The sequence below is a fragment of the Vigna umbellata genome, chromosome 2, assembly GCF_029865625.1.
Source record: "Vigna umbellata cultivar VRB3 chromosome 2, Vumbellata_1.0, whole genome shotgun sequence".
NCBI lineage: Eukaryota > Viridiplantae > Streptophyta > Magnoliopsida > Fabales > Fabaceae > Vigna > Vigna umbellata.
Genome location: NC_142166.1, coordinates 17,415,185 through 17,441,279, shown reverse-complemented (window position 1 = coordinate 17,441,279; position 26,095 = coordinate 17,415,185). Strand labels below are relative to the sequence as shown.

Here is a 26,095-nt window from a genome sequence, read left to right as displayed (position 1 = left end):
AATAGAATAAAACAAAAAGGTAAAATAAAATAAAAGGAAAATAATAAAAAAACCAATAAAAACACATTTTTTACAACCCGGACAAAATTGAGTGTTGACAGCTGTCCCTCTTTACTTAGATATTACTAAATAATATGAAAATTTAATCTTTTCGTATTATTTAAGTGAAGCTAAGTAAAGATAAAAACACTAATTTTGTCTGGGTTTCAATCATGAAAGAAAACGAACAAAATGATTCAAGTCACGATGCCAAATGACCAATGTCAAGTAGAGTACCAGTAACAAAAAACTAAAACCTGGATTTGACCATTGCCTCGCAGAGGGCCAAACTCACAAAACATAAATTTAAATCCGACCATTGCCATGCAGAGGGCCAATAACAGAAAACTAAAACCTGGATTTGACCATTGCCTCGCAGAGGGCCAAACTCACAGAACAGAAATTTAAATCCGACCATTGCCATGCAGAGGGCCGATAACAGAAAACTAAAACCTGGATTTGACCATTGCCTCGCAGAGGGCTAAACTCACAGAACAGAAATTTAAATCCGACCATTGCCATGCAGAGGACCGATAACAGAAAACTAAAACCTGGATTTGACCATTGCCTCGCAAAGGGCCAAACTCACAGAACAGAAATTTAAATCCGACCATTGCCACGCAGAGGGCCGATAACAGAAAACTAAAACCTGGATTTGACCATTGCCTCGCAAAGGGCCAAACTCACAGAACAGAAATTTAAATCCGACCATTGCCACGCAGAGGGCCGATAACAGAAAACTAAAACCTGGATTTGACCATTGCCTCGCAGAGGGCCAAACTCACAGAACAAAAATTTAAATCCGACCATTGCCACGCAGAGGGCCGATAACAGAAAACTAAAACCTGGATTTGCAGCTTTGAAAAGTTGATAAATGCCGAGTAAAACATGAAGTTTTTGCAAACAATTTTCCTCGTTTTCTCTAAGATGATGTTATGTCATGATGGTGCATGAATGCATAGACACATGAGACTTTCATTTCGTTCTTTTCTTTTACTCTCACTTTTTCATTTTTTTTTTATTTTTTTATTTTTTTTTTTATTTTTTATTTTATTTTTTTTTATTTTTATTTTTATTTTTTTTTGAAAATTCCATGTTTGGAATCCATTGTTAATATTGTCATCCGACACGATGTACATTCAAAACGCATTCCTTGAAAACAACGTTGAGAGGTATAAAAAACCCTTTGATGAGCAGGAAGAAAGTGTAGCCCTGAGTTAAAATTCTTTTTATCGCTTTTTGCAATCCAAATTAACTTGAACCCCGTAGGATGTGGAAAAATGGTTATGAAAAGCAGATTAATAATGATTTTCCGTGAGCAAATATTAACGTATGTGGGTTCCTCATCTGGGGGAAAGTGCTATTAACATGTTGGGCTCCCATACTGCCCCAATTTTGCACAATAAGTATGCTTTGGAAAAGTGAAAAGGTTTGGGTATGAAGAATTCCCCCAAATTGGATAATCTTTGATTGACAAGGAGACCCTTTTTTTCTTTTTTTTTTGGAAATAAAACTGAGTGTGTCGTTCACCACATCATTCTGTTTCAAAGTTAAATTCGTGAGAAAGATTAGGACAAACAGTCTTCAGTCAGCGTGGACTTTTATTGGCTTGTACCGTGGCTAAAGGTCAAAGGGTTTTGAAAGAAAGGATAACGAAAGCCCAAATAAGTGTTTGACGGTTAAAGTCTTTAAACAAGAATCATTTGCAAGGTGCCCAGTCAACTGTCTTTAGGGATTTGAACTTCAGGCATCCTTTATTTTTTCATTGTTGTTTTTTTCTTTCTTTCCCTTTGGATCATTCTTTTCGTTGCCCCTGTTGTGGTCCTTTATGATACTTTCCTTTTCATTTCTGTTTCTTTTTTTTTTTTTATAGATTTCCTCTTCAACTTTGGATGCTTATGATGTATCCTTTTAAGTTGACGTCGATATGCTAATGATTCTTGTCTAGGGTGATGAAAACAATTATGAATTTTGGCTCAAAAGGGGTGCAATTGGATGAACTGCTTTTGACGATTGGATAACGAAAAATGGCCACACGTCACTCTAAATCTTGTTTGTGTGACTTTCTCTTGAATTTAAATCTGAAACGAAACTATGTAGTGTTTGACACATCAACTTCATTTTTCCTTTGCTTTGTTTCCTTTATTTTTTTTATTTTATTTTTATTTTATTTTTATTTTATTTTTTTTATATATATATATATCTCCCTGATCAACGGATTATCGGTGATACGTAACATGATGAAAACTGCCCCAATATTATACGTATGGCAATCCTTTGTCTTAAGGGAAACGAAAAAATTAGGGTTCAAGTAATATGAATGCAGATGCTTTATCAAGAAAAGAACACCTCTTATTCCCAAAGCCTTGAACCAGGAAAGGACTCACCAACGGTATTTTTCAAAACTTTTTTTTTTCATTTTTTCATTTTGAAAATACTATGCCCTTGACAACTTTATTAACAACAAACCCAACATGTGACCTTTCTTTTTCACCTCTTTTTTCGTTTTTCCTTTTTCGACATCCTCCAGGACCGAGCTCACCAACCTGATATACCTGTGATGCTTTTATCAACACGTGTTTACTTATTTTCATTTTCATTTTCACTTGACTACTTAACAGCTCAGCGTGACATGCAATATTTCAGATGGAATGCAAACAACCAAAATATGAATGAAATCACGTGAACTTTATTTAGTGAAAAAAACACAGAGTACAATAAGCTTTAAAGATAATATCAACATCCCCTTAATAGCAACCACTATCACGGAATCATCATGCGTAAAACTTTTTTACTGCATCAGAATTAACTGGCAATGGTAACTCCTCTCCATCCATTCTCGTGAGAATTAGTGCCCCACCAGAAAATGCTTTCTTCACTACAAATGGCCCTTCATAATTTGGAGTCCATTTGCCTCTATGATCCTTTTGTATAGGTAGTATCTTCTTCAACACTAGCTCACCTTCATGAAATTCTCTTGGGTGTACCTTTTTGTCAAATGCCTTCTTCATTCTTCTTTGGTACAATTGTCCATGGCATACTGCTGTTAATCTTTTTTCATCGATGAGATTGAGCTGGTCGAAACGAGCTTGAACCCACTCAGCCTCTTCTAATTGGGTTTCCACTAAAACTCGTAAGGAAGGAATTTCCACTTCAAACGGAAGTACTGCCTCCATTCCATATACAAGCGAGAAAGGCGTTGCCCCAGTCGATGTTCGTACCGAAGTGCGATAACCATGTAAAGCAAAAGGAAGCATTTCATGCCAATCCTTATATGTGACCACCATCTTCTGCACAATCTTCTTGATATTTTTGTTAGCAGCCTCTACTGCCTCATTCATCTTTGGACGATAAGGAGAAGAATTAAGATGATGAATTTTGAACTCCTCACATAACTCTGTCATCATCTGGTTGTTCAAGTTAGTGGCATTATCAATGATGATCCTGTTAGGGAGCCCGTATCTGCAAATCAACTCCCTTTTTATGAACTTGGTCACCACCTTTCTAGTCACATTAGCATAAGAAGTAGCCTCAACCTACTTGGTGAAGTAGTCGATTGCGACTAATATGAAACGGTGTCCATTTGACGCCTTTGGCTCTATAGCTCCGATGACATCTATTCCCCACATCGAAAAGGGCCATGGTGCAGACAACACGTTCAAGGTCGTGGGTGGCACATTGATATTATTTGCGTACACCTGGCATTTCTCACACTTTCTCACATTGTACAACAATCATTTTCCATAGTCAACCAAAAATACCCCGCTCTCAGTATCTTCCTGGCCATTGAGTGCCCATTCATGTACGTGCCAAATGTACCCTCGTGCACTTCTTTTAGTATCAACTCGGCTTCTTTTGCATCTACGCATCTAAGGAGAACCATGTCATGATTCCTCTTATATAAAATATCCCCACTCAAAATGAAGCTGTCAACCAACCTCCTTAACGCCCTTTTATCGTTTTCAGATGCCCTCTCTGGATATTCTCGGGTCCTAAGATAATGCTTGATATCAAAGTACCAAGGTTTACCATCTACCTCCTCCTCGATGAAATGACAATACGCTGGCTCCGCATGACTCTTCATTTCGATCATTGGCAATTCTGCATCTTGATCAACTTCAAACATCGATGACAAAGTAGCCAACGCGTCTGCTAATTGATTATCTTCTCGCGGTATATGATTAAACGTGATGGAATCGAAATACTCAATTAATCCCCTGATGTAAGCTTGATATGGAATTAATTTTGTATCCCTAGTCTCCCATTCTCCCTTCAATTGATGGATGACCAAAGCTGAATCTCCATATACATCCAGAATTTTTGCTTTAGACTCTATTGCTGCTCGAATACCCATAGCACAGGCTTCATATTCTGCGATATTATTTGTGCAATTAAAACGCAACCTTGCCGTCATTGGTATGTATTGATTCTTAGGAGAGATAAGAACTGCCCCTATTCCATGCCCCATTACATTCGAGGCCCCATCGAATAATACCATCCAGGCTTTTTCATTTTTGTCCTCTTTGTTCTCAGCAAATAAAGCCATGATATCTTCATCAGGAAACTCAGGTTGCATTGGCTGATAATCACTAATGGGTTGATGGGCTAAATATTTCGCTAAAGCGCTACCCTTGATAGATTTCTGAGTAACATATACAATGTCGTACTCCGATAGTAGCATCTGCCATCGAGCTATTCTTCCAGTGAGAGCGGGCTTTTCGAAAATATACTTGATAGGATCCATTTTAGATATCAACCAAGTAGAGTGACTCAACATGTATTGCCTTAAACGATGAGTAGCCCACGCCAGTGCACAACAAGTTCGCTCTAACGACGAATATCGTTGTTCGCAATCTGTGAATCTCTTGCTCAAGTAATATATAGCATGCTCTCTTTTCCCGTCTTCATCATGCTGACCCAATACACAACCCATTGAATTATCCAATACGGTCAAATACAAAATGAGCGGTCTTCCTGGCATAGGTGGACGCAACACAGGAGGGTCTTGCAGGTATTGTTTGACCTTTTCGAAAGCAACTTGACAATCTTCATTCCAGACAACAGCCTGATTTTTCCATAGCAACTTGAACATTGGTTCACAAGTAGCAGTTAATTGCGAGATGAACCTAGCAATGTAGTTCAATCTTCCCAGAAAACCTTGAACCTCCTTTTCTGTTCTAGGCGCAGGCATTTCCGTTATCGCTCTTACTTTGTCAGGATCAACTTCTATCCCTCTTTGGCTGACAATAAAGCCCAACAATTTTCCAGACTTTACTCCAAACGTGCATTTGGCAGGATTTAACCTGAGTTTGTACTTTCTCAGTCTCTCAAATAATTTCCTTAGATTGAAAATATGCTCCTCTTCTGATTCCGACTTTGCAATCATGTCATCCACATAAACTTCAATTTCCTTATGCATCATATCATGAAAAAGTGCCCTTTGGTATGTTGCTCCAGCATTCCTGAGTCCGAAAGACATCACCTTATAACATAATGTTCCCCATAACGTGATAAAGGTCGTTTTCTCCATATCTTCCGGTGCCATTTTAATTTGATTATATCCCGAGAATCCATCCATGAACGAAAATAACGAAAATTTGGCCGTATTATCAACCAGAGTATCGATGTGTGGTAACGGGAAATTATCCTTCGGACTTGCACGATTCAAATCACGATAGTCAACACACATCCGAACTTTCCCATCCTTCTTAGGCACTGGTACAACATTCGCTACCCATTGTGGGTATCTTGCCACAGCCAAAAATCCTGCGTCAAATTGCTTTTGGACCTCCTCTTTAATTTTTAGGGACATTTCCGGCTTCATTCTTCTTAGTTTTTGCTTGACTGGAGGGCATTCTGGCTTGAGTGGGAGCCTATGTTGCACAATATCGGTATCCAGACCCGGCATGTCATTAGACCACGCGAACACATCTTTAAACTCCTTCAATAGGGCACGCAATCTTTCTCTCACTCCCGTTTTCATACTAGTACCGATTTTCACTTCCTTTATCTCATCCTTCTCTCCCAAGTTGAGGATTTCAATATCCTCCTGATGGGGTTTTATCTCCTTAGATTCTTGTTCCACTAATCTCAACAATTCTGGAGAGGATTCCACATCATCTTCGAAATCATCTTCCGTATTATTGATAGGGTGCTCAAAATCAGGAACATTGATATCGTTATTTTCAAAACAATCATTGTCACATCTGCATCATTTAAATTTATGAAAAAGTATAAATAAATAAAATAACAAAGAAAAATACCAAATGATGATGAAATGCAACTTTATTATCACGTTGAGTGAAAAGTAAAAAGTCAATCCGCAAAACCTCAGTTCTAAAGCCCCAATCGAAACTATAGGCTTAATTAAAACTATTACATTTTGTTCACATTAAGCATCACAGGTAAATTCAGTGTTTCCCAATTGCTGAGTTGAGTATCAGGGGAGCAAGCCCACACAAAGCTCGAACTTTGAGGCCTGTCTTCATCCTCCACAGCTGCTATCTGGCCAGTGTTGATCCACCCAGCACTGCGGAAGCTTTCCTTGATGTCAACAATGTGAATTTTGCTCTCGTTGGGCTCTCGTGTTTCTGCACGGGCTAGACTGCGTTCTTTTCTTTCTTCAATCATCCTTTTCCTGTCTTCCTTGGTAGGTTTGTACCCCAAGCCATATCTGTTCTTGTTTTCAATGATTTCTAGAGGGAATGCTCGCCCCTGCCGATATTTGCCCAAACCTTCCCCATATATATAGCCCTCTTTTAGCATAATCTTGGCCATCATAATAGAAGCACATGATAGATGAGGATTTACTGGAAATGGTTCCACACAAGCATTTCCAACAATCTCCAACGATTGGAAGGCTGTCTCGAGAGCTTCTTCAGTCGCCTCGATGTAGCGCGTGGATGATGGCCCACTCACAAGAAGATCCTCTTCTCCTGATACTATCACGAGCTTATCTCCCATCACATACTTCAACTTCTGGTGTAGTGTAGAAGGCACAACTCCAGCCGAATGGATCCATGGGCGCCCCAACAGACAACTATAAGCTGGTAGGATATCCATAACCTGGAATGTTATTTGAAAGATACACGGGCCAACTTGCATTGGTAATTCCACTTCTCCCATCACTTCTCTTTTGCTACCATCAAACGCCCTCACAATCATTGAACTCGGCCTCATATGCATTCCTTCGCAAGGTAGCTTTTCCAAGGTTGCTTTCGGCATGACATTCAAAGAGGAGCCATTGTCCACTAAGACACGCGCTATAACATGATCCAGGCATTTCACAGAGACGTGAAGAGCCTTGTTATGCCCTCTTTCCTCAGCAGGTATTTCTTCATCCGTAAAGGTGAGATAATTATTAGCAACAATATTGCCAACAATACCCTCGAATTTATTCAACGAAATACCTTGCTCCACGTGAGCCTCACTGAGTATCTTCATTAACAACTTTCTGTGTGATGCCAAATGCATGAGCAAGTCTAACAAGGATATACGAGCAGGCATACGATTTAACTGTTCCACCACCTTATATTCACTTTGTTGTATGAATTTTAAAAATTCACAAGCCTCCTCTTCAGAAACTTCTTTCTTCTCTTCCTTGTCGGGGATCTCTTCTGTTTGTACACCCTTCCCCTTTAAGAATTCTTTTGCCTTCGCGGCCATCGTTGCTTCCTTATCATTAACTCTTTCTCGTGCCAACTCTGGTGGTGTGAAAATTCGACCACTCCTAGTCATTCCACCTATGCCTGATATGTTTTTGACGACAGGATCAACGCTTTGTGCTTCGCCTGACGCATGTGTCCCATATCTCCATGGGACGACTTTTTCGTTCTTGTAAGGAAAAGGGGCTGGTACACGGATAACAACGGACAACCTTCCTTGAGTTGGTGGGATAGAGGAAGTCCTAGTGAAACGAATCACCAATGGTTCTGGTAAAATCATGCCGGAGTCATCACCAGTTTGTGCAAATACATCTCCCTCTTCACTCTTGTAGCGTACTTGCATCAGACCACGATCTAGCAGGTCTTGCAGAATTTCTTCAAACTCAACACACTCCTCAATAGAGTGCTCAACATTTGGGTGGAGCGCGCATGCCATACTCTCATCATAATCGCCCTTCAAGATACCCACTTTCAGCAACGCCTCCAAAATAAACCTCCTAGAGCTCCTGACTTCTTTCACATTTCTCACCAGCTCATGTTCTTTCACTTCGACAGCATTCGTCGAAGCACTTCCATGCCTAGATAAAGGATTGGCCTCGATACTAGGCTTATCTTCTTGGAACTTTAACCACCCAGAATCAATTAGAGTCTGCACTTTATGCTTGAAAGCCAAACACCTCTCAGTGGAATGACCAACGGCCCTCCATGATAACTACACTTTGCATCTGCATCATAACCTCTTGGGTACGGAGGCTGCAAAGGCTTCAGGGGACAAATGACAACCAGACCCTGTTTGATAAGATGAGGCAATAATTCCGTATAAGTTGTAGGAATTGGGGTAAAGTTAACATAATTTCTTTCCTGGTTCCTTCTTGGATAAGTATTTGGACCCACATTCATATTGGAACCTACATTTGCCCCTCCCCTCCAATTATTCGTCGGGATGTATTGTGGTTGATAGTACCCTGGTTGTTGTTGAGGCCTAATTTGATGACCAAATGACACGTTAGCTGCATGTGGATGTTGACCCCAGTATGGTCGATAGTTATGAGTGGGAGCCTGACCTCTCCACACGGGGGTTGAAGATGTTGCATGCACATCTCCTTCCTTTCTTTTTCCTGAGTTGAAACTGGGTTTTTTGGAATTTGCAACCATCGACGAGCCATATGCAATCTTCCCATTTTTCAACCCGATCTTTATTCGTTCGCCTATCACAATGATATCAGCAAAATTTGAAGATACATTTCCCACCATATGTTCATAAAATGGTGGTTGGAGCGTATTTACAAACATTGCCACCATTTCTCTATCATACAAAGGTGGCTCAACTTGTTCAGCCAATTCCCTCCACCGTTGAGCATACTCCTTAAAAGTTTCGTTGTCTTTCTTCGACATGTTTTGCAGCTGTAAACGATCTGGCGCAACATGTGTATTGTATATGTACTGTTTCACAAAAGCATCAGCCAAGTCCGCCCAACAACGAATTCGAGTGGGCTCCAAATGGGTATACCAGTTTAATGTCACTCCAGCCAAACTATCTTGGAAAACATGGATGAGCAGCTGCTCATCATAAGCATATGCAACCATCTTTCTGCAAAACATGGTCAGATGGCTCTTAGGGCATGTATTTCCCTTATACTTCTCAAAATCTGGCGCCTTGAACTTATGTGGTATTTTGACGCCAGGAACCAAGCTCAATCTGGCAACATCTCCGAACCCATAACTTTCAAATCCCTCAACAGCCCTCAATCTTGCCTCCAAGCTATCCAGTTTATCCTTTGCTCCGTCGACATTACTAATTACCCCCTGAAACGAAGTATGTGGCGCAGCCCTAGTAGAAAAGCCCTCTCCGGTAATCACATGAGGCACCGGAGTTACTCGTATTCCATCAGACATGTTTGCATTCATTCCTTCACTTACCATAGGTGCGGACATTACAACAGGTCCCTGAGTACTAATTGGCGGTACGTTGGCAGTGGTAGGGAAAGAGAATGAAGCATGCTCCCCTTCTGTGTATTCTCCCATAGGTGGAGTGTAATCTGGGGGTAATCCATACATTGGGAACGAAACAGATTGGCTCCCCGTATTGAACAACAGAGGGTAATATTGAGCACTTCCCTCAACTTGCGCAGGCGTCGACCGTCCCGTAGTCTTCAGGGCTTCAAGAGCTGTCAAAATCTGGGCCATCTGTTCCTTCAACTGGCTGACATCAGCCTTAATAGATTCGTGTGACTGCTCCCAATTCTCCATGACCTTCGAGTTAGCTCTGGTCCTGTACGGATGTCGTGGAAAATTTGTCGTTGTTCTCTCACTTGTACTGATGATTATTTTTATAAAATTAGATGAAAATGAAAAATGCAAAACAAAAGAAAACATGATGCATGCTAGTGATAAGTGGAAATCACAAGATAACGATGACAATACTGATAGAAAATTAACACAAGCCGATACCAAACAAACATCCCTTATCTTTCATTTAAAGAAAATTTGATCCATTACATCGTCTAAGGAACAAAACACGCAATTCTGATGTACATCAATCCCGCGCCCGGGCAATGAAAGATTTCATCTCTCCCACCAACCATTTACAATGATTAATAAACAATTCTATTTCCGCTGGTGAGTTACGAAAATGAGTACGTGCTTCAGCATTCGACACCATCCTGGGGATGTCTTCAATTGCCCCATTTGCCAAAGCAGCCAACTGAGAGAAGCTTTCCTTCTAGTGCTTTACAGCCATTTCTTGCTCTGCGATGTGCTCTTTCATTCGCTTTATCAAGGCCTGATGCCTTTCTTCAAATTCCATCGACCTCCATCGCTCCTCCTGCTCCTCGATGTAATCCTCCATTTGCTTTAACATGGCCCGGTACTCCTTTTCGGCCTCCGCCAACTTCCATTGCTCCTGATTCAACTCTGCCTCAAATGATGTAGTCATCTCCTTCATTTGATGCCCCGCTTCTTGTACTTGGACCTGCGCTTCTCTTAATCTTTTTAGGGCTTCCCTTTTATCCCTCTTGACTTCCTCATAGAGTTGTTTCCACTGCCTGCCCTCTTCTAAAGCCACCTTCTTCTCATTTACCCTCATGGATAATTCTTTACTCGCGGCCGCTAGATCCTTTTTCACTCGAAATGTATAATCCCTCTCAGCCTTCTGGCTTTTGACAATGTTTTCATAAGCCCGCGACTTTTCTTCATTATCATTTCTCATATCCACAAGATCATTACGCGCCCTTTGTAATTCGTTTTCCAACCTAGCATTCCTCACCTTCAATTTCTCCATCTCAACCTTCAATTGTTGCACCTCTTCACTTTCTGGGGCTAGGGATGGTCCTTCGCTAGCTGATTGGTCCTTGATTGGCTTGAAAGGCAACTTGACTACTTTCACTCTCTCCAGAATCCAGGTGTGATAACTAACCCTGCTATCCACTACTCCATCCCTCAAGTCCTTCTCTGCTCGAACAACATTTTCCCAGGCGCTTTTAACCTTTCTTAACAGTTCGATGAAATGCCCGTCTTCGTAATAAATGAATAGGGTAGCAAGGTAATCTGATGAAGGTGCCCCTTTCATGGGATACCCGAATTGTCTTTGCACCAAAAGGGGGTTGTAATTGATACAGTACCGGGCACCTATGAGAGGCACATTAGGAAAACTACCACAATGCTGTATAGCCAGTTTATTTCCGAGCCAAGGAAGGCGCCATTTTATACTTCTTTCGCTCAAGCCAGCAAGGAATCGGGCCCAATCGTTTCCTCCCTCACCTGTAAGCCCTTGGTGTGACAAAGTCTCCGATAGACTCTTGACGTCGACCATCTCCTTAAACACGCGCGATGTCATCCATGTATACAACGCCGGTAAACAACACAGAATCTTCTTTCCCTTTCTCTCCTGGCAAAAACTCAAGGTCCCATAAACATCTGCAAGAACTACTGTTACAGGATTCTCTGATTTGGTTTTACTCGCCACGAAGACGTCTATTGCGGTGCAATCCACGAATTTTTCTATTTTGGGAAACAAGACAATGCCATATATGGTGAGGGCTAATACATCCATGAAAGTTTCCCAATCCTCTTTATCAGCCAGGTGATGTAAATACTGCTCTAGATATCCCTGTGATAACCCATGCAATTGATTCCTCATCATCATCCTGTCTTCAAGCTCCTTGGGATGTAGTTTCATGATGGCAGCAATGGTGGGTATAGAGGCATGATGCTCTAAATATTGATAGGGATTGGTGCCCTCCAGTGGCAAACCCAAGATATGCTCGAACTCCTCTATAGTTGGCGCCAACTGAAAGTCTTGAAATGTGAAACATCGAAGCGGAGAATCATAATATTGTGCCAAGGCTGTGATAGCGGGTATTTGTACTTCAACCTCCATTAAATTCAACAAATTTCCATATCTTCTCTGAAAGGTTTCTCTCTTTATAGTCTTAAGCCTTTTGCCCAAGTTTATCAGCCCGGTCAAATTTCCAACATGGGTCTTTAGACTATACTTCTTTCTTAAATCGGAAGAGTCGGTGTGCCGTGTAGCATCGGATCTTGTGTTAACATCCATCTCGTATGAAGTCAAGTAGGTACCTGTGATTTCCTTTAAAATTAACATGTTACTAAATGATGTATGAATATGATGCATGATAATAAAACAACATGACGAAACAAAGCACATGCATGGTATGAAATGTAATATCATTATTAAAAAAAAATGAACAGTGTGAGGGTTACAGAAGTACATATTCCTCCCATCGTGCCCTACCAAAGGTTCACTGCTTTGAGTTCAAGGTCAAGTATATGCAATCTCACAAGGATGGTTACCTGAACCTAAAGGTCAAAGGTTACTAGTGCTATGGCCCCCTTCATAGCATTTCCACAACAGTCGAGTAATCAACTAGGTGTGGAAACACATATGAAGAGAACAGACTCTAGCTGGAGTTCTCACGATAGCCAAACAGGAAGTACATCCCAGAGTGACACCGCTACACAACTACTCTAATTCTAAGTTATGCTCAGACCCGGGTATAGGGCCCCACTCATGATATGCCGAAAGTGTGTGTGTGTGAAGGGAGAACATCATGCGCATCCAAACCCTCACCTGCAAAACAACCAGAAAAATTCCCCAAGCAGATATAAACATATTGTCTACCCTAGGGTTCAATATTCCACAGTTATTGCAGTTATTCCAAATATCAAGCATATATAAAGAAAAGGGAAAGAAAAAACACATAAGCAAAACCACATCGAATTCGCGCATCTAATTAAATGGCTCGACTCTCTAGACATCCCCAGCGGAGTCGCCATCTGTCGCAACCGGAATCGCGACGGGACAACGATCCAAAAAGAAACGGGTTTTGAAAAGAGATTTTGGAGTCGCCACCATAGTTTATTCTGGAAAACTACGGAAAAACCATAAAAGGATAAGGCATGGTCTACAAGAACCAGATTCTGGGTTCGGGAGTCGGTTACGCGTAGGGAAGGTGTTAGAACCCTACAACGCCTGCCCTAAGGCAGTACCTTTAACTACATGCACGAATATGACATGGCTTTCAAAATGTTTAACTATCCCCTAAAATAAAATTCTAAATAAACAAAATATATTTTTTAGTTTTTTGGGCCCGACAAGGATTGACCTTGCTCCTACGTATTCTCATTCAATATGAGAAATCAGGGTTACATAGTTCTTTTAAAGCTGTTTGAGAAATTTGTTTGGAAATTGATTGAAAATTTGTTTTGAAATGATTTTGGATTTTGGGAAGTGAACCTGTCAAGGACTAGCCTTGCTCCTACGTATCTCCACTTTTGATGGAGAATCAAGGATCACGTAGTTCTGGTTGAAAGATTGTTTGTTTGTTTGAAAGTGTTGATGTTTTTAGCTTTTGAAGATTTTATATATTTGTTTTTTTTTTGACATTTTCGAGAAAAAGAAGGTAATGAGTACTAGGCCGATGCGAACGGTCACACGAGTACTCATACCTTTAGAATGGTATTTAAATTTTTTAATTATTTTTTAAAAGAGAAATAACGATATTAAGCACTAGGACGATGCGAACGATCACACGAGCACTCATATCGTTATCTACTTATTTAGGAAGACTTAAGAGTATTGAGTGCTAGGCTGATGCAGACGATCACACGAGCACCCATACCATTATTTAATTTTTAGATTGAAGATATTAAGTACTAGGCTGATGCGGACGATCACACGAGTACTTATATCATTATTTAATTATAAGAGAAAAAGGTATTGAACACAAGGACGATGCGGATGATCTCACGAGTGTTCGACCTTTAAAACATATTTTTGTAAATTTATTTAAGAAAGAAGAAAAGGTTTTTAGCACAAGGACGACGCGAGCGGTCACACGTGTGCTTAACCTTTAAAACGTATATTTTTTGTAATTTTATTTAAAAAAGAAGAAAAGGTTTTTAGCACAAGGACGACGCGAGCGGTCACACGTGTGCTTAACCTTTAAAACATATATTTTTTTGTAAATTCTTTTTATATATATTCCCCCCCCCCTTTTTTTTGTGTTTAGAGTGCAGCAAATAAACCAAGCCCAATAAATAAATAAAAATAAAACACCATATATAGGAGTGGGGGTTATCATTCAAGGGGTTACATACAGTAAAAACTAATAACCAAACAAATAATAATAAAAATAAAGAAACAAAAGCATAAAAATAAAGCAAGAGAAACAACCCAACAAGAATAGGGGTGCAGAGATAAAAGCCAGAGGTGCGGAGTAAAATTGAAGCTCTTTAATTTGGGCCAAAACCTTTCTTCTCCAACTTTGTATCTGTCAGGGGTGTAAGGATGAAACTGGAGGTGCATCCCGAAATAGTATGCTCAGGCCCAATTCTTCTTTTATTTTTTTGTTTGCAGAAACAGAATGGGCTGAAGCCCAAAACGGAACAGGGGTGCGAGTGGGCAATGGGGGTGCGCTACGTAATTCTTGGCCTAGGCCCAAAGCTTCTTTACTCAGAAACTCATTAGGGGTTCTTCTTCCTTCCTCTCATTTTATCACTTGCACTCAACATCCAAGATCCAATTCTCTCCCTCACATACTCGCTCCACCACTCAAGCACCCACTTCATCCCATAGCCTCGTCGGCGACACCGAACGCTACCGGATCCACTGCCGGCCGCGGCGCCACCACCTTCTCTCCCTCTTCTCCGTTCGAAAACGGCAACCCAAGGAGAGGTTTGCTTGCTCTACACGTGCGCCACCACTTCCGCCAAGACCGGCCGCCGCCAGTGCGCCGATGGCTGCCTTAGATCCTGCCAGTTGCCGCGCCAAGCCCTCGCTCCTCTAACTCCCTCCTTCTCTTCTCCGCTGCTGCCGCCGCCACCTTAGCGGCACGCTCCACAGACTCAAACTCTCCCATGGCTATATCAAAACTTTGCGTAGGAAATCTTGAGGGTTGGAGTTGGGTTGAGAGTTGAGACGAATGGGTTTTGTTGATGACTGTGTTGTGAGTGGGGGAAGGATGATTGGGTTCCGAGGATGGGAGAAGAGAGGAGAAGAAGGGGTTTTGTGATGGTGAATGGTGGTGCTGGGGATTTCACGGTGATGATGCTGGAGGTGGTATCCCGTGGGGAAGACGAGATGGATGTTGGCTGGGAGGTAAGGATGAAGATGGGGTGGCGAGCATAAAGGGAATTGTGTCAGTGTGCTTGAGATCAAATGTTGGAGGTGAAAACGAAGAGGGAAGGGACGAAGATGATAGATGTTGGCCGTGGGTGTTAATATGACTTGTGGCAGTGGGTGAATATGGATGAAGGGTGTTGGAGGTTCAGTGTCAAGAAGGGATGGAGATTGATGCTTAGAGGAAAAGGATGAACGAATGCTATAAGATTCTAAAATGAGGAATGTGGCAGACTCACTGTAGCATAAGCAAAATGGAATAGGCATAAAAGGCAGTTATACAGTAAGCATACATGATCACACAGGTGAGCAAGAGGCTTACCTCTCGGAGCTCTACGGCTGTTGCTAACTGCTTGTATCCGGTGACCTCCTATGGCCCTTCTCTTTCTCTGCCGGTGCCAATGATGAATCTGGATGATGATCCAAGATGAAGGTTACCGTGTGTGTGTTCTCCTCCTTTCCACTCCCAAAAATCAGAATCTGAAAACTCTCACTCTGTCCCCTCCTTTTCTCCTTCCAAAAATCTTTGAAATATTCCTCCTAACCACCTGGTCTCCCTCACCCCAGACACGCCTCACATACCCCACCTCCTCCACGTTTTTTATTTTCTTATTTTTTATTTCAATTTTATTTTATTTTTTTACTTTATTTTTAATTTTAATTTTATTTTTCAATTTTTCAATTATTTTGATTAATTAACTCTATTAAAACAAAAATGAATATAAGAAATAAAATAGAAATTGAATTAAAAGCAAAGATCTAAATACATTAAAATAGAATAAAACAAAAAGGTAAAATAAAATAAAAGGAAAATAATAAAAAAACCAATAAAAACACATTTTTTACAACCCGGACAAAATTGAGTGTTGACAGTGGTGTTACTATAATGGTATAGTAAGTTGTAGCATAGGTGTTAGTGAATGGATAGACCAAGGGTCTATGTGTGAGATGTTAGTGATGACATCAAGATTAGAGATCAAGATCAAGGATCGAAGTTCAAGGATCGGGGATCGAGGATTGAGTAATTAATTAAGGTTGAATTGTTTATGTTAGAGGATTATGAATCCTATTGTTATTAGTAGTATGTATGGGGTGCTTGATTATTGTTGATATAATCAGTATGTTTATACCTTGTTATTATGAGTGTTTTACCGGTAGCTTACCCCATACATGTTTGTGTTTGTCAATGATATTTACTAGTGATGATTGTATAATGTATTATACGTGAGCATATGATATTGCATATGTTCGAAAGGCATGATAGATTCGTGAGATGATGGGGGAAAATTTGGGTTTCTTTAGAAAGTTCTTTTGGTATAGACTTTTGAAACAATGTAGATTTAGTTGTTTTATTTCCTTAGGCATTTTAATTATTTTTGGAATAATGTAATTGAATAAGGCTTTTGGAGCTACTATGTTTTGAATAAATTATGCATGTTTAAAAGTTAAGATTTTTGAAAAATATGTTTCCGCGCTATAAGAAAGTTTATAAATATTCGATTTTTGTAAACCTGTGGCACCCTAGAATTTGAGGCGTTACACATAAGACATGAAAGATTAGTCTACTTGTTGTACCTAGTAAATCCTGAGACTATCTACGGATAATGACTTCCCTTGGCATTGGGTGTTGAAAAGAGAGTGACTCTCTTTAGCATTTGTTGTTGAAAGAAGAGAGATGTTGTCTTTGGTAAATAGTTGTTGAAAAGAGAATGATAATCGAGTGTTGAGTCTTCTTTGGTGGGGGGATAGGTATTTCGCCTTGTGTGATAGGGGAATAGGTCCAAAGCCAAAAGAAGGATGACTCGAGTATGCCTGTAGGAGAGGCTACAAGTGGGTGAGGTAGGGTACAAGAGTATGACTGAGTCTTGTTATGATGAAGTTCATGGTTTGGTGATGCTCATGGTGTTGGTCATGATTGGGATATTCATGATGGTGATATATCTATGATGATGATCATGGTATAGAAGATGCTCCTGGTTATGCTATGTTGATAGTGGTATTACTATAATGGTTATAGTAGGTAATTAATATATGTACTAACGAGTGGATAGACCAATGGTCTAGGTTTGAGATGTTAGTGACGACATCAATGGTTAAAGTTTAACCCCATCAACCCACAACAACTTCAAGTCTTCAATTAGTGGCCTGAGATAAACATCGATGTCATTTCCAAGCTGCTTTGGACCAGATATCAACATTGACAACATCATGTACTTTCTTTTCATGCATAATCCAGGAGATAAGTTGTAAATTATTAGTATAACGAACCAACAACTGTGATTGGTACTTAAATTACCAAATGGTTTCATTCCATCAGTAGCTAAGCCAAACCTAAGATTTCTACATTCTTCACCAAATTGGGGGAATTCTTGATCAATATTTTTTCATTGCTTTGAATCAGCTGGATGACGAAGTAACCCATCAGTTGTTCTCTCATCTGCATGCCATCTTAGGTTTTTAGCGTCTTTGGGATTCGCGAACAAACGCTTAAGTCTGGCCACGAGTGGAAGGTACCAAACTACTTTCAAAGCAGAACCATTCTTTTCTGTGTGACCACTATCTTCACCGTTGTGTTTTGACTTGTATCGTGATAACCCACATTTTGGACACTTTATCAAAACTTTATTCTCATTCCTATATAATATGCAATCATTCGGACATGCATGTATCCGTTTATACTCCATACCCATCGGACAAAGAAATTTTTTTGCATCATAATTACGGGTGGGTAATGTATTTCCATCTGGCAGCATTTCATTCAACAACGACAACAATTCTGTAAAACTCTTATCAGTCCATCCATTGGTCACCTTTAAATTCATGAGCCTTAACACCGTTGACAACCGTGTGAACTTAGTTGAACGAGCATACAAAGGAGTCTCCGCATCAGTGGACATCGTTTCATACACATGCGCTTGGGCACAAGCTTCTACGCCAGCATCGCGGATCATGTCCTCTAAGTTGTCTTCTTCTGGTCGATCTTCCTTATCCATGGTGGAATCATATACATTTTCAGTTGGAGAGACAGTTGGAAAGTCTGTTAATTCGTCGTGCCATATCCATGTTGTATAACTTTGTATGAAACCATCATAGATAAGATGTTCCCTAATATCAGTTACGTTCAACTTCCTCCCATTCAAACAGTTCAAACAGGGACATCTGAACTTGACTTCATCATCACCACTTGTACTCGTATTACGTTGCGCAAACTCTATTTCTTCTACCCCTCTCTCGTACTCAGTGCTGATGCGTGGTAAATTAATCCACCCTCGATCCGTATGCATGTTTACTGAAATTGTTTACACAATTTCAATAATCTTGAATGATCACTTTGATCGTGTTTGTATTCAAGGTGTCACCCTATCCCATTCAAGAAGATTCACTTTTTTTTAGTTTATTAAACATATCAATTTTAAACAACATATCTTAAATTTCACGAAATTTTGCCAGCATTTCGCATTGGTCTTCAGGTTACACGACATGAAAGTGATTATAAATCACAATCAAATATGCACTCGAAGATCAATACAAAACACAACGACAAATTTTCATAAAATTTAAGACATGTATATTAAAATTGATATGTTGTAATAAACTATGAAAAAGTTTACTCTTCTTAAACTGTCCAATTGGACAATTCAAGATTCAATACTTGTAAATTATTATTACTATCTCTATTTTCATTTGTAAAAAGTACGTTTGTTCAAAAAATCTGGAGATAGTAAATAATTTTTGTATTGAATCTCAAGCGGGAAACTAAGGCTAATTGTTAACAACAATATATATTCAAGCAAACAAATAATTACATATACAACATGCAATATATTCAAACAAACAATATCTAATCCAACAAATTTCCTTTACATAAATTGTCCCAATAAAACATAAATAAATATATCAATCTATTGTGTTTTTGTAATATAGTCATATACTTGATATTTTTATTTTTTATTTTTGACAAGGATAAATATGTGAAAGAAAAGATGACTAGTTTAGTAAATTTTTTAACTGGTGTTTTTTTGAAAAATTCTAAGGAATATGTTTTGAATCATTGAGTTCGCCATGGGTGTTGTATATATTACTCCTAAATCGATAGTAGGATCTATAAAAAGAACTCTTAGTATTATCTCTATCTTTGTATTTTTTATGTTTTAGTATTTTTCGTAGGATTTAAATCTAAAGTAACAGGTCTTACATTAGTAAAGAAAGTAAGATCTAAGTTCACTTATAATGTTTTAAATTTGGTAAAAGACAACATGAATGATTATCAATTTTTAAATTTATATATTGGATAAATTTCACAAGGTTACCAAACTTTCTAAATCTAAGAGTTAGGTGAGAAAGCAGTGTTATGCAAATTGATCATTAAGCATTCAAGTATACATCTCTTTCTAGGATGGTCCTTATTGTTTACATATAATGATTGTAATATGTATATGATTATGCTACTCTTAGTGGATTAATTTCCCTTGTAAAATTGTGCAATAAGAACATGCTTTTGGATTATATATGTCATTGGACTACGTCAACTTGTTTATAGTTAATAAAAATTATTTATCAAGCTAAGAACATAAAGAACTTTAGTCATTGCTTGAATAGTTGTCGTTGATCTCTGGTCTAGTCATTGCTTTTCATTTTGCAATCCTCTTCCTTTCAACACATGTTTTAACGGGAGCTACAACCATGCACCGCCCCTCTCCACCTTTCTACTCTCGCCACGTTGACAACTCTCCTTCTAGTACTCAATTTAATTTCTAAATTTTTATTTTATCATTATATCAAAATTTATTTTTTAACCTTTATATCACTTAAGAATTTAAATAAAACTCAAAACGTAAAGAGCAGAGACACGCCACTGTCACTTGCTTGAGTTTAGAAACAAGAACTCAAGACTTTACAATCACACACAAAATAAAACATGAAGCAAAACGTAGAGAGCAGAGGGTTTCAACCAATATTCCAACTCAAATATCAAAGATAAGATAAAGATGGTTTAAAAAACTTACCGTGATGGCAACACCAACGACAATGACAGTGGGGGCGACGACAGAAACGACTACGAAGGTGAGAACGGGGTGAGAATGACGACGACATCACCAAAAAGTGAACAAATCAGCGAAGCAGCAACGACAGAGGCGGCTCACGGCGGCGACGATGGTGGAGGCAGCCCTTGGGGAGAACAACAGTGGTGGGGGCAAAGACGAACCAACAGCGCGAAGAACCAACAAAGAAGCAACGAAGAAGAACGTTATATCATACGAAGAGAAAGAAAGAAGAAGAAGCAGAAGCAGCAACACGAGAAGAAAGGAAATGAGCTTAAATTTTTTGAACTTAATAAACGATACTACCTCGGTTGTCTAAAACACCCGAAGCAATAGCACATTATATGCCTCGGTTAGAAACGCAACCGAAGCCGAACACGCTTTTGACACCAGGCCTAAAGAAATCGAGGTCGTAGCTCTTGGACAAAACGAATAGAAGCTTAAAAAAGTCTTCAAAAGGTCATACAGAGCAGAGGTGGCAAAGGCTTTATGCCTCGGTTCTATGCGAAACCAAGGTAGTATCACCTTTTGTCAGCCCAAAAGTCTGGCGGATTCAGTGTTGCAAGTGTGGCAGAGGCTTTATGCCTTGGTTCTTCATGAAACCGAGGTAGTATTACCTTTTCATAAAGTTATTAGTCCAAAAGTATGGCGGGTAGGGGGTTTTAAGGCACCTGTTCTGCATGCAGCCGAGGTGGTAGCTCCGTTATGCTTCGGTTCTGCATGCAACCGAGGCCTATAAGGTGGCCTTAATTACTAATCTGCCACCGCGTTGTTTTAGGCAGCGGTTTGGTGTAAAATGAGGCATATTGTGCGAGTTTAAAAGCAAATATTTTACTAGTGGGATCAGGGATTGAGTAATTCATTATGATTGAATTGTTGATAATAGAGGATTAAGAATCTTATTGTCATTACTACTATGTATGGGGTGATTGTTTATGGTTGATATAATCAATGTGTTTATATCTTTTTATTATGATTGTTTTAATGGTAGTTTACCCCATACATGTTTGTGTTGTGTGTTTGTATATGAATTTATCGGCAATGATCGTATAATGTGTTATACATGAGCAAATGATGTTGTAGATGTTGGTGAGAGATGATAGATTCGAGAGATGACGGGGAACAAACTAATTGGGATTTTCTTTTAAAGTTATTATGTTGAACTTTGAGACAATGTAATTGGACTTCTTTATTTCCTTCGTTATTTTCATTATTTTTGAATAGTGTAATTGGATAAGGATTTTGGAACTATTACGTTTTGAAATAATTATGCAGTTTAATTATTGAGGTTCTTGAAAAGTACGTGTTCGCACTATGATAAAAGTTTGAAATTTTATTGGTTTTTGTAACCACTTGTGACACCCTAAATTTTAGGGCGTTACATAAGATGTTTTCTCAAGGCTAAAGCCTTTAGTGGCACCAGGACCACCCCTTCTACACCTTTCTTCTTAAAATATGCAAACTTCTACTGCATTTCCACTTGAGCTTTCAGGATCGCAGCTATATCAACCGAGTAGGGTCCTACTTCTCTCCCTGACCACTCTGCTTTTTGTGGCACCATAATTTTTGCTTTCCTCATTAACTGAACTTCTCTTTACAAAATACTACTCGGTTCCATGATGGGTATCAATTATTCTTATAAAGTCGTAGAGGTAGCTTGTAAAGACTAACTCTACGAACTTCTTCAACATTTAGTCTCCAAAGTACTTGTCCTTCTCTTTCTTGATACTCATCCTTTGTATGGTGAATGAGGTTTGTGCCTACACAAGATACTTTGATGCTCAAGTCATCCTTAAACATTAGTAAAAACTCAAAGTGTAATTAATACAAGGATAAATAAGTTACCTCGATCATTGTGATATTTATAGTATAATTTAATACTCATGAGCCCTTACTTGGATAGGCCTGGGCTTGAGCCTAGTGGCTCATTTGGCTTGACTGAGTAAGTGTTTAATCATATTTGACTAAATTTCAGAATAGGCAGTACACCATTAGTTTTGGTAAACGGACATATATTTGACTAGACTGCTTAATGGTAGTCAATGGGTATGTTTGGATACAAGTACTTATAATGTGTTATGCACTATATTGTCCTAAGATGAAACCAATACTAATGTGACTGTATACAATACAAATAATATATAAATAATACATGGATAATTATGATTACTTATCTCTTCGTCACCATCATCAACATGTAATAGTTACTAAAATAATAATCACTAGAAATTATTATCATAGAATCAAAACTTCTTTAAATAATATATAACATTTTATATTTTTTTATATATTTTATGTTTCTATTTATATTTAATTATATTTTTTAAATTATAATATTTTCAAAATCATTTATCATGTATCCGAGTATACACTAAAATAAAATAAAATAAAAAGTCTCCTTCCTTAAATATTTTTAAAAAATATAAATTAATTTAGACAATTAAAATTGATAGTAATTAGTTACTCTTCGAATAACTAAATCCTCACTCATACTTTTCGAATAAATAAATAAATAATATATATATATATATATATATATATATATATATATATATATATATATATATATAATAGTTTTTCAAAGAATTTTTTTTTGTAATAAAACAAATAGGTGAAAACCATGGCAAATTCTGACATTCCCACACCATAACTCATGACTCTAGATATTCGTATCAAATCCTTGCCGTTATCTGGTTACTATCTTGGAAAACTACACATCCTTAAACGGAGATCTTTATCAACTAAATATGCCCACTTTCATGGAAATTTAAAGGTAAAATAACCATATCGTGCTTGGAACTAAATCTTGTATCAAGTAACTTCTATTATTGTTTATTTCTGGTGAACAACATAATTAACAAATGACTCTGGGAACACAAAGGTCTAAGTTAGAAGAAAGCAAAAGACAATAATTTTGCTTTGATTCCACATTTTCTCGATGGGTCGTTCGAGTGGTTTCCGTCTCTTTCGAGTTTGCTAAAATTCTGTCCCCACATCTTTATCGTAATTTAAGACACCAAAGCTTTTATCTGGTTAATCAATTAGAAACTATTGAGAAATTTGTTTACCATTTCGTTATAATAATTAGTAAATTTATCATATAATAATTTATAATTAAATAACAGTACAAAACTGTTTTATATGATTGCTATACATTTTATTTTTTTCACAAAATTCTTCTTACCAAAACAAAAATTAACTGCAACACATAAAACTTACTCATTACATGATCGGATAGTCTTCATGCACACTGAATCAGCCCCCGAGTATGAAAGGTTTTTGGAAAAGCTTTTACAACTATGGACTATATAATAGTAACATGAACTCTATGAAGTTCCCTATATTTGGGGGCACAATTAATTCGCTTGAGTAAAGACAACAGAAATTACATAAATAGTGAACCAAATAAGTTAAATATAACTGTAGGGAGAAAGAAATAGGCGTCGATATCTACACCGTCTCCGCCCCTTTTTTTACCATTTTCTAAGTTTACACGTAAAACAGAGAGATGAGATTAAGGCAACAACACTGATCTTCCATCAAACTTCGCCACTCTCCTTCTCCTCTGTTTTCTTGTTGTTTTCGTTGTTATTATTGTTGTTGCTGAGACATGTTTTGTCACGCTTCTCCTCAGCTACTGTGTCTTCCTTCTTCTCTTCCTTCTTTTCTTCCTTCTTCTCTCCAATCTCTATATCTCCAGCGTCAGTGTTCACTTGTTCTTGGGTCTCACCTGACACAGTTGGAGCAGCGTTTTCATTGTTGTCGATATCTCCTTTGTGTTCTGGTAGCTTCTCGTCCTTTACGGTCTTGTTGTTTCTGTACATTGCGTAGAGCACGATCTGAAGGACTCCAAATGTTAACCCCACAACGTTCGGCAACTGTTCCAAGAAAAAACCAGAAGACAGTGTCATATGTGTGCATATGCATTATCCTAAAAGACAAAATAGCAAACACACAATGGCTAGCTCGTGCATGAACATGAACGTGAACACACTTACCGTCACATAGATATCCTTCAACGAAATACCATATAACAGCCACATGATTGCGCTTAGCAGAAGGAGCATTGAAAGAGGGAAGGGAAGGAACTCTACGCTTTTGGTCCGAATAACCACCCTCTGAAAATGTAAAACAAAATGAATGAACCATGCATTAGTGATTAGTCTAGATATGTACAAAAAAATATATTAAAATATATCAACCATGAGACTAATTAATTTAATATTTTCACTGTTATGCATGTGGGTAGAAGTCAAATCATAGGTTTATGAATTTTGAAGTAATTATTCCTGTAAACATAATCAAATTTCTACACAGTTTGTAATAAAATAAAAGTGCGCGTCTTACAGTTTATTCTTAGATAATTTATTCTTAATTTAATAACAGGTGACGTGAAGAGATTAAATGAAAAAAAAAGAAGGTTCTACGCTGAAGTGATATACTCACAATAATGCTTAAAGGTGCTGCAAAAACACTAGTAGCGAAGACCACACAAATCCATCCTAGAAGCTTGACACGGCCAGCCCCTTTTGCTAGTAAGTGGGTTAGGAGGACAATCGTGCAAAATCCTCCAAAATTGAACAAAACAATCATCCTCAATGTCGACATCTGAAAGTTCAGAAACAATTTCAGATAATGTTTAAAACCATATCTATAACTAATGAGGAATACAAAAAGGGAAAAGCCATAATATGTAATCCTAGTCTAAGATGTATTAATTGTATATTTACCCTAACTTTCTTGGGACAGTAAGTGATAAATATGGCAAGGTAAATTGTCTCTATCACACAACCGAATGAATTGATGGTGATAAGAAGCGTTTCTCCAGTCTTGACATAGGCATAGAAGATCCAAAGCATTGCACTGAAGAGTGCAGCCACATATGGAATTGATTGGAACCCTTCTGTTGATTTCTTCTTACAAACTCTATAAAATGTCGGTCTGCAACATGTGTTTATTTTTATCTTGATCAGTAAAATATTAGAATATTATTATATAGTTTAAATACGTCACTCAAATATGAATCAAAAGTAGATTGAATATGCATTTAGACTTACAGTGGTGCCAAGAAACAAACGAAGGACGTAACATTACCTGCAACATTTACAAGAAACAAACGAAGGATGTAACATCTTCTGTAACCTTCATAGGTGTGTGTGTGTGTGTGTGTGCAGAATAAGAAGAGAATGAATATTGTCAAAATTCTGTGTAGTTAAATACCTAGTACCCCAAAGAGAAAAGTCAGAGGACTGTGAGACATGGCCGTGAATCTGGGTCTTTGGTTTTTCGTCCCTTGTCTGTAGGGAGAGAAGATTGGAAGGTGAGAAAAGAAGAAACTAAGTAGCTATAGCTCAATTTCTGTGTCTCAACTGCCACGAGTATTGAGGAGAATGAGGCACTATATATAAGGTTGTGGCAGGCTCTTGCCGATGGATGGACATGTAAACTTTGCATGGACAGTATGAAACTATGAATGATTGCTTTGAAAGCCACACAGAAGCAAAAACAAAATTTGATGCTTTTGTGAAAGAAAAAAAAAATGCATATTTTATATTTTTTAAGGTTATTATTTTATGTTTCAAAACTCATTATTTTTAAATAAATAAGTTTTTAAAAACAACAGACTCCTAAGAGAAGTTATTTATTTATTTTTTCCAAATAAAATTAGTAACAGGCTATTTAATATTTTTAAAATTCGACCAATAGAAAAT

The 26,095-nt window shown here is 38.2% G+C and overlaps 2 protein-coding genes across 2 annotated transcripts; both read right to left on the bottom strand.

The window, feature by feature from the left end:
• Window positions 1–2,775: 2,775 nt before the first annotated feature.
• LOC148203529 (uncharacterized) lies at window positions 2,776–9,890 on the bottom strand. The gene is made up of 10 exons (XM_088107638.1): window positions 9,624–9,890; window positions 9,393–9,509; window positions 8,598–8,897; window positions 8,397–8,492; window positions 7,668–8,352; window positions 6,430–7,301; window positions 5,941–6,193; window positions 3,859–5,211; window positions 3,027–3,205; window positions 2,776–2,799 (listed from the first exon to the last, which is right to left on the bottom strand). The coding sequence occupies exons 1-10, from the start codon at window positions 9,888–9,890 to the stop codon at window positions 2,776–2,778; spliced, it is 4,146 nt and encodes a 1,381-aa protein (XP_087963764.1).
• A 13,689-nt stretch (window positions 9,891–23,579) lies between these two features.
• LOC124848351 (bidirectional sugar transporter SWEET12-like) lies at window positions 23,580–25,773 on the bottom strand. The gene is made up of 6 exons (XM_047326005.2): window positions 25,605–25,773; window positions 25,442–25,478; window positions 25,115–25,325; window positions 24,831–24,992; window positions 24,383–24,502; window positions 23,580–24,262 (listed from the first exon to the last, which is right to left on the bottom strand). Exons 1-6 carry the CDS (start codon window positions 25,642–25,644, stop codon window positions 23,924–23,926), a joined length of 909 nt encoding a protein of 302 aa, XP_047181961.1. The 5' UTR covers window positions 25,645–25,773; the 3' UTR covers window positions 23,580–23,923.
• Between the last annotated feature and the right edge of the window lie 322 nt (window positions 25,774–26,095).